The sequence below is a fragment of the Astyanax mexicanus genome, chromosome 19 (assembly GCF_023375975.1).
Source record: "Astyanax mexicanus isolate ESR-SI-001 chromosome 19, AstMex3_surface, whole genome shotgun sequence".
In the NCBI taxonomy this organism is placed as follows: Eukaryota; Metazoa; Chordata; class Actinopteri; order Characiformes; family Acestrorhamphidae; genus Astyanax; species Astyanax mexicanus.
The window spans coordinates 1455373-1464662 of NC_064426.1; the positions used below are offsets into that span (position 1 = coordinate 1455373).

The 9290-nt window shown below is 38.4% G+C and overlaps 1 protein-coding gene and 1 long non-coding RNA gene across 6 annotated transcripts; one reads left to right on the forward strand and one right to left on the reverse strand.

Annotated features, from left to right (window-relative positions):
• Nucleotides 1-337: 337 nt before the first annotated feature.
• On the forward strand, nt 338-7568 carry hopx (HOP homeobox). The gene is made up of 3 exons (XM_022676487.2): nt 338-445; nt 2204-2348; nt 7116-7568. Exons 1-3 carry the CDS (start codon nt 423-425, stop codon nt 7191-7193), a joined length of 246 nt encoding a protein of 81 aa, XP_022532208.1. The 5' UTR covers nt 338-422; the 3' UTR covers nt 7194-7568.
• LOC125784453 (uncharacterized) lies at nt 3142-3676 on the reverse strand. Of its 5 annotated transcripts, none has more exons than XR_007427262.1 (3): nt 3493-3676; nt 3305-3400; nt 3142-3208 (listed from the first exon to the last, which is right to left on the reverse strand). It is a non-coding gene; the product is annotated as an uncharacterized LOC125784453 (long non-coding RNA). The 5 variants fall into 5 exon arrangements; XR_007427263.1 differs by having other exon boundaries at nt 3178-3258; nt 3305-3354; XR_007427261.1 differs by having other exon boundaries at nt 3178-3258.
• Nucleotides 7569-9290: the final 1722 nt, after the last annotated feature.

Sequence of the window (9290 nt, forward strand, 5' to 3'; positions counted from 1 at the left end):
TAAATAAGATATGACTATGACTCTCCTGCTTCAATCAGTCCAATTTATTAACCAGGAAAATTGTGTTCTAGCGCACCATAGTGGCATTTTTTCACCAATTTCTCACCAGGAGGTACACTACCCACAACCCTTAACTTTTTCTGTGCTTTGTATTGGCCAACTGGGACCACAGCTGTAATCATTTACTTATATATTTTCTAAAATTCTAAATATATAATTGTAGACTATACACCAAACTGTAGATCATATCAGTGAAGCAGCCACATGTTTACCAAACACTGAGCACCAAAAACACGCCTCACACGCCTCACACTGTCCCCCAGCTGGTTTTACTGGAGCTTCAACTTTCCTACAGGCTCAAAGTACACGAGCAGCCTGACGTCAGGGATCAAATATTATCTGACAGCAGAAGCAGCGTGAACATGGAGTCTGGAGATCACCACAGGTACAGTAATCTATACCTCTAATACTCTATACCTGTGTTATAGTATTTAATATCATACATCAGTTACTACAGACAATAAATTATACACCATAATAATGTGCTACAATAGGGGAATGATCAGTGTTACGTTTCCTGTAGATTATATATTTACTCTTATTTACACTCAGAACGCTGTCTCAATGACTAGAGTCACATGACTAGAGAAGCACAAACCTTTCCATAAGATTATATACAGTATTTAGTACCACTTTAAAATAAGACTACCTTTATTAAGGGTTTATCAATGGTTTACAGTTAGTTTATTAATGTTACTAATTAGGATGTTATTACCTTAAAATCATTAATAATCAGTTATAATACATATACGAAGAAAGGGCAACAATGACCTGTTGTTTGTCAAATAGTGAACTATATTACACAGCCATCTATATTGTTGCCCTTTCTACGTATGTGTTATAACTGATTATTAATGATTTTTAAGGCATTTACAACCTAATTGGTAACCATTAATAAACTAATTTTAAACCATTTATAAACCCTTTATAAAGGTAGTCTTATTTTAAAGTGGTACCCAATATTTATATAAGTAAAAGAGGTATTTTTATATATTTCATCTGTACATTTTTTACGTTATATATATATTTCAGTTAGGTGGATAATTTATATATGGACATAATATAACAGCATGTGAACTTAATTTAAATACTCCAGAATATAGAGTTAATTACAGGTAGACACTCTCACTTTAATTGGGTTTATTCTAAAGTTATATACATACAATTTTACAATACATACTGTATGTTTGAAATAATATGAGAATAGATTAAACACAGACAATGTATTTATTTGTATTGTGTATTTTATTTATTTAAATATTTGCAAATATACACATTTAACATCTTTAACTAACTGATGACTAATTAATGTATTTTTAAGTATAATTCTAAAAAATATATTTTTTCGCAGTTTTTTTTACATTGTTTTTAATTGTTTTTTTTTTCCACAGTAAATTATTATTATATATATATATTTTTATTATATACACTTGTTTGTGTGGGTTGATGACTAAATGAAGTTACTATATTATTATTACTATATTAGTGTTTTCTAACTTCACTAAAGCCTGAAAACTTGTGGCTGAATGCAATCAAATCCTCACAGCAATGTGTTAGAAACAAATTAGTAGAAAGTCCTCTCTGGACAGTAGAGACAGTTACTCAAACAAAAGCAGGATAAACTCTTTTTAAATATCCTTGATTTTAGAAGAAATAATGAATTAGAACAGCTGTCCCAAGACTTTTGTCCATATAGTGTTTATTTAACAGCTCAAATTTACTATGAGGGTTCCCAAACTTTTGAATGGTACTTTAAAGGCGCTGTGCCTTTAAAATGTGTGTGTGTGTGTGTGAGAGTGTGCGTGAATGTGTGTGTGAGAGTGTGTGTGTGTGTGAGTGAGAGACTGTGTGAATATGTGTGTGTGTGTGTGTGTGTGTGTGAGAGTGTGTGTGTGTGTGAGTAAGAGACTGTGTGAATATGTGTGTGTGTGTGTGTGTGTGAGTGTGTAAGGGGAGGGGCTGGAGTGGTGTGTTGTGTGTTATTGCAGGGCTCCACATGCTCAGCAGCAGAACTCTCTCACTGCGCTGGAGCTCTCGCGCCCTTTCCCTTCTCCTACTTTATTACCCAGCAGCCCCTTCCCTACTCTCCTCTCGCGCTCTCTCTCTCAGTCTCTCTCTCTCTCTCTCTCTCTGCCCTCTCCAGCATGGCATCTGGTGGGCAGCGAGCGCTGGCAGAGGAGCAGGTTCGCGTTCTGGAGGAGAACTTTACTAAAGTTACTAAACACCCCGACCAAACCACACTGATGCTGATCGCCGCCGAGGCCGGACTCACCGAAGAGGAGACAGCGGTGAGTAACATATATATTACCATGTTATATAGCATTAATTACAGGTAGACACTCTTCTCTCACTGATCACTGTCTTTATTCTTTATGTTTATTTGGGTTTAGTATTCTAATGTTATATAGAGTTAATTACAATTATAGACTCTCATAGACCACCGACTTTATTTTTTATGTTATATAGATGTTATATAGAGTTAATTAATTACAGGTAGACACTCTTCTCTCACTGATCACTGACTTTATTCTTTATGTTCATTTGAGTTTATTAATTGAAATGTTATATAGAGTAAATTACAGGTAGACATTCTTCTCTCACTGATCACTGATTTTATTCTTTATGTTCATTTGGGTTTATAAATTCTAATGTTATATAGAGTTAATTAGAGGTAGACACTCTTCTCTTACTGATCAATGTCTTTTTATTTGGTGTTTATTTGAGATCATTCTGATGTTATACAATATAAACACAGATATAGCACTAAGGTGAGTCACCTGGTCGTGTAGGTGAGGTGGCCGCACCTCCTGGTTTGTTGGGATGGACGTGTTGGGTCAGGCTGAATGGGAGTAAGAGTCCTGTGGAGATGAAAGTTATCAGACAGTCTAGACTCGAACCCTGCAGACACTCAAACTGCTCCACTGGGAGTTTCATCATCATGTAAAGCTTCTGGAGCCAGAATCAGTGTGTTAGAGTGGAGTTGTTGTTGTGGAGAAAGTGTGTCATGGTTTAGTGTCTGATGTGTTAAACTATGTTTACACTTGGTATTATTGTGTTTCCTGGGTGATGTGTGGATGACTACAACTCCCATAATTCACCTGCACCCACTAACTATCAATCAGCCCTCACTACAACTCCCATAATTCACCTGCACCCACTAACTATCAATCAGCCCTCACTACAACTCCCATAATTCACCTGCACCCACTATCAATCAGCCCTCACTACAACTCCCATAATTCACCTGCACCCACTAACTATCAATCAGCTCTCACTACAACTCCCATAATTCACCTGCACCCACTATCAATCAGCTCTCACTACAACTCCCATAATTCACCTGCACCCACTATCAATCAGCTCTCACTACAACTCCCATAATTCACCTGCACCCACTATCAATCAGCCCTCACTACAACTCCCATAATTCACCTGCACCCACTATCAATCATCCCTCACTACAACTCCCATAATTCACCTGCACCCACTATCAATCAGCCCTCACTACAACTCCCATAATTCACCTGCACCCACTATCAATCAGCCCTCACTACAACTCCCATAATTCACCTGCACCCACTATCAATCATCCCTCACTACAACTCCCATAATTCACCTGCACCCACTATCAATCAGCTCTCACTACAACTCCCATAATTCACCTGCACCCACTATCAATCAGCTCTCACTACAACTCCCATAATTCACCTGCACCCACTATCAATCAGCTCTCACTACAACTCCCATAATTCACCTGTTCAATCAGCTTCATTTACAAGTAAATACAAGTGAGTGTGTTCCCAATTCACCTACTGGGGGATAAAATTTCATGATCAGTTTACACACTGCTGTCCCATAACTTTTGGCACTTGTAGCACACAGATCTCTGCAGTGTTTGTCCTGTGGGGTGATTTCCAAATGCAAATGCGACCCTGATGACGCTAATTTGCATAATACTCTGCAGCCTGTCCTCTGCTTCTGATTTGAATGTTCAGAACCTGAAGTGCAGAACTCAGATACGCCCAAAGCCTGATCAAACAGTCATGTGACCTTTAGAAGCTTCATAAACATGTTATAAACTGGTCCAACCTGCCTGCGGGGTTTAGAGAGGGTGGGGTTCAAATCTCCAGTTCAGGAGACAATCCTCTGACCTCATCCTGGATTAACCACTCACTCCCTCCTTCACTCCTACAGGTGGAGGTGTGGTGTCGGGATGGGCGGGGCTTGTAATTGTCATGTTATAGAGATGCATCATTGGCCCCGGGTTATATAATCTTCACTGTTCATCATAAAAATCATCCTTTTATGTACAAAGCGTGTCCATAAATGTCTAAATATTTGTGGACACACCTTCTATTGAATGCATTGAGTCAGACACTTTAAGTTGCATTAGGGTGGTAATTAATGACTATTTTATAGTTATAGTCTATAACTATAGTTTATAGTTATAGTCATAATAATGACACAACAATCACTTTTATTACCAATGTGATTGCACCTTGCACTTTGTTCATTATTTACTGACCATTAACAACTGCACTGCTCTATCTATCTGTCTGTCTGTCTGTCTGTCTGTCTGTCTGTCTGTCTATCTATCTATCTATCTATCTATCTATCTATTATAGTTATAGTTATATCGTCTCCCGGTCCAACTCATGTTTTACTGCATTTTTACTGCTTTTAGGGCTGTACTGAGATTCTGTGGGACATTTTGATAGATGACCTATAGTATCTATATAAAATTACGTATCACTTCTGTTTCTGAATCAGTTTCTCTGATTTTGCTATTTATAGGTTTATGTTTGAGTAAAATGAACATTGTTGTTTTATTCTATAAACTACAGACAACATTTCTCCCAAATTCCTAAAAAATATTGTCATTTAGAGCATTTATTTACAGAAAATGAGAAATGACTGAAATAACAAAAAAGATGCAGAACTTTCAGACCTCAAATAATACAAAGAAAACAAGTTCATATTCATAAAGTTTTAAGAGTTCAGAAATAATCAATATTTGTTGGAATAATGCTGGTTTTTAATCACAGTTTTAATTTCATGCATCTTGGCATCATGTTCTCCTCCTCCACCAGTCTTACACACTGCTTTTGGATAACTTTATGCTGCTTTACTTCAAACAGAACCAAAGTGTTATGTTCTAGACAATGACTGGGTCAGAACTTCTCCAGAACATCAGGCAGGTCTGTAGTGGTACCTAGTACCTACCAACAGTGTGCAATGAAGGAGAACCAGAGATGGTTCTAATGTTATGGCTGATATACAAGCCTCTATATGTGTTTGTTAGCCTGATCTACACAACAGGAAACGTAAAGTTGGCCTTAGGTCAGCGAGCCGAAACAACGTCTGCGGTCCACACACACACACACACACACACACACACACACACACACACACACACACACACACACACACACACACACACACACACACACACACACACAGTCAGAAACAATGCACTGCCATTTAAATCTTCACTGTGGTCACTGCTCCTCCTCCCGACGAATAGCAGAGCTTCTTTTTCTCACACTCACACACACACACATGCCCACTGAGCCACCCCACAGGGGCTTTTATTCTCTGTTTTTAGATGTGGTTTTCTTGTGTAAAACACTCTTTTCCCAGAAGGCAGTTGGGGATTTAGTGAGACCTCAGCCTCGGCCATTGTGTAACAGTCTGCTTCTTTAGAACTAGGAATGCACCGAATATTTGGCAACCGAAAACATGGCAGAAAATGCTTATAATGTTCAACTGAATAAGTGGAAAGAATAGCCAAATAATACATTAATTTGTTTAGAAAAATGACATGATTTATTAAATTTAAGTCATATTGCAGTGATTCCTCTAAAGTTAGGATTGTTTTTAGCAGCTGTAGCAGCTCATAGAGAGGTGTTGAAAATATTCTGTGTTCAAAATAATATTTAAAGTTGTAGTTTAACTTTGATAAATTGACGGCCTGTCCAGGTTCTGTTTTTGTCCCTGTTTGTGTGGTTTCAGCTTTGGCCAAAATTTTATTTTTATTTTGGTGCATCACTGCTCCAAAGTCTGAACTGTTGTGTAGCCAGTGACGAACTCAGACTGTTTAAAGGCGTCTGAGTAAATAGCACATCCTGAAAAATGTAAACATGCAAAAAGCCATGATGCTCCATATAAATCTTATAAAATATCTTATAAAATGTTCATTAATTAGGAGGTAAATTTGTTTAATGTTTCAAAAAATACTGGCACACCTTATTTTTATAAATTAGGGCACGTTTTCTTCTTTTATCTTGTTTAATTTGGTTTAATTCAGTGGGTTACTGTGGTATCTGTATGAGTTGCTGTGGTGCCTGCAATGAGTTGCTGTGGTATCTGCGAGGGTTGCTGTGGTACCTAGTATGTGTTGCTGTGGTATCTGTGTGCATTGCTCTGGGGTCTACATGAGTGGCTGTGGTATCTGTATGGGTTGCAATGGTGTCTACAATGAGTTGCTGTGGTATCTGCAATGAGTTGCTGTGGTATCTGCATGGGTTGCTGTGGTACCTGTGTGGGTTGCTGTGGTACCTAGTATGTGTTGCTGTGGTATCTGTGTGCATTGCTCTGGGGTCTACATGAGTTGCTGTGGTATCTGCATGGGTTGCTGTGGTACCTGTGTGGGTTGCTGTGGTACCTAGTATGTGTTGCTGTGGTATCTGTGTGCATTGCTCTGGGGTCTACATGAGTGGCTGTGGTATCTGTATGGGTTGCTGTGGTATCTTTATGAGTTGCTGTGGTATTTGCGTAGGGTGCTGTGGTATCTGTACGGGTTGCTGTGGTGTCTACATGAGTTGCTATGGTATCTGTACGGGTTGCTGTGGTATCTGTATCAAAAAGGTGTTCTGAAACTGCAGTTTAGGTTTAAAACAATGCATGGAATTACGGGCTGTGGTCATTGTGCCTCAAGTACCAGTATTTGTATGTAGATAATTGAAAGAAAAACTGTATTAATGTTTTAATTTGCAATTATAATATGATTATATATTAAATTCTCTCTCTCTTTCTGTCTCTCTCTCTCTCTGTAGAAGTGGTTTAGGAAGCGTAATGCTCAGTGGAGGCAGTCGGAGGGTTTGCCGGCTGAACTGGGATCAGTAAAAGACTGAGGACTGAAAAATCTCATTACCAGCACACCTCTATCTCTCCATCTCTCTCTCTCCATGGTTGGCCTCCTGTCTCTCTCTCTCTCTAATCTGCCGTTCTTCATCCATTCTTCAGCAGAGGAGCTCCTCCATCCTCCCGCCTCCCTGCAGAGCTTCTAAAAGACTGTTCACTTTCATTTGTTTGTTTATTGGTTTGTTTGTTTGTTTGTTTATTGGTTTGTTTGTTTGTTTATTGGTTTGTTTGTTTGTGGCGTTTCTCTGTACTCTGGATCTGTGTTAATAAGCTGAATGTGAATGCTATATTGTGTAAGTTTTATTTTATTGCAGATATAACTCTCATGTTTAAATAAATAAATATTGTATATATGTTTAACTGAATGCAGATGCAGATTTTTTTTTGTGTTAGATATAGAAGAATCTAATTATGTTCTGATGACTTTATAACATGAACAAAACTAAAATTCCTCAGTAAAAGTATTATATTATAATAATGCAATATATTAATCAGTGGTAAAAGTCAAAATATCTCCAAAAATAGCTGCACACAACAGGAATCAACCAACAGGAATGAATCATGGTGGTTAGTGTTACCAGACTGTCATCTGCAGGCACTGTGTGAGACTACTGGAGTTATTATGGGATGGATTATCACAGGAGGAACATTAGGAACCTCTACAACTCCATGCTGAGACTTAAGGCATGTTACAGTGCTACACATGCGTTAAACATGTATGTGTAGATCAATATATATATATATATATATTACCCTAAATAGCAGAATAAATTCATAATCATGTATTGATCCTGATCACTTTTATCTTTCTTCTGAATAGAATTACAATCCCACACTTCAATCTGGATGCAGAGTGTGTTCATGTATTAAACATAAAAATTCTCAAAGAAGTTGTTTTTACACCCAATATGTTTAAATTAAAAGATAAATGAATATAAATAAGGCTACAGTTTACAGTGTATGTTTGGATAGTACTGTAGTGTAACTATAACTTTAGCTTAACAGCCACAATTACACACATTCCATACTGTGTGTGTGTGGTGTGTGTGTGTGTGTGTAAGCATGTGTTCTGGTTGGAGTTGAGGGGTGTGAAACTTGTCACACACCCAAATAGGAAAAACAAACATGTTCTTTAGAACTGAACACAAATACTCCACTGTAGAAAAGCTGGCACACACACACACACACACACACACACACACACACACTACAGTGAATCCAGGTGAATACTATGAATATATTGTACTTACTGACCAGCTAAACCACTGGCTGGCAGACTCAGGGTAGGGGCAGCGGTGGCAACTGCCCCCCTTGTTCCCCCATGATTGCAGATAAATCACTAAAGTGCCCTCTGCAGTGGCAAAAACGAGTCAACGTGCCTCATTGGCTGCCCTTTACACTGCATTTTTTAGGGTGCACTTTCTTACAGCAAAAATATGATGATGTTCCTCTAGAGGAAGAACATTATACAGTATGTCTTAATGAGTTCTCTTATATGGTTTCCCAACCAATAGAAAAGTGTGCATTATTGAATGCCCCTATTTAACACAGTGACTCAAAGGGGTCTTAATTAAGGATGATGACTGTATTATCATGCATGGTGCATCATCGTTTTTTAGACACTGGTTAGGCCCTAAGTCCATCACTGAAATAAACCATCACATAAAATCAGTAGTCAGAAGCTGGTTGGTCGATCAGTAGAGCCAGTATGAACTGGCCCCCTTGTTCCCCCATGATGGCAGAACAATTATAACTTGGGGAAAAACGTGTAAATTAAATATAAAGTCTTCCAGGAGCTCCAGTTTCTCTCTACTGGCAGAATTTGTTTGTTTGGAACGGGACGTCCTGGCACTGGGCTGATCTGTCCCAGAATCTGTCCCACAGCAGCATTATGGGTTGCTATGAGGAATCATCAGACTCATGAGGAATCTGTCAGAGAGAGAAAGAGAGAGAGAAAGAAAGAGAGAGAGAGAGAGAGAGAATACAAAACAAACCAATGAACTGCCTGAAGTGAAAGCCAACTGGCTTCACCTCTCTCTCTCTTTGTCTTTCTCTCTTGCCTAGGTCTTTTAAGGAAAACTAATGAA

What these genes read in the sequence shown, in the direction of transcription:
- hopx (XM_022676487.2), top strand. Translation starts at nt 423, where the DNA reads ATGGAGTCTGGAGATCACCACAG. An exon ending in GAGTCTGGAGATCACCACAG is followed by an intron (nt 446 to 2,203) that starts GTACAGTAATCT and finishes TGCCCTCTCCAG; the next exon opens with CATGGCATCTGGTGGGCAGC. An exon ending in TCACCGAAGAGGAGACAGCG is followed by an intron (nt 2,349 to 7,115) that starts GTGAGTAACATA and finishes CTCTCTCTGTAG; the next exon opens with AAGTGGTTTAGGAAGCGTAA.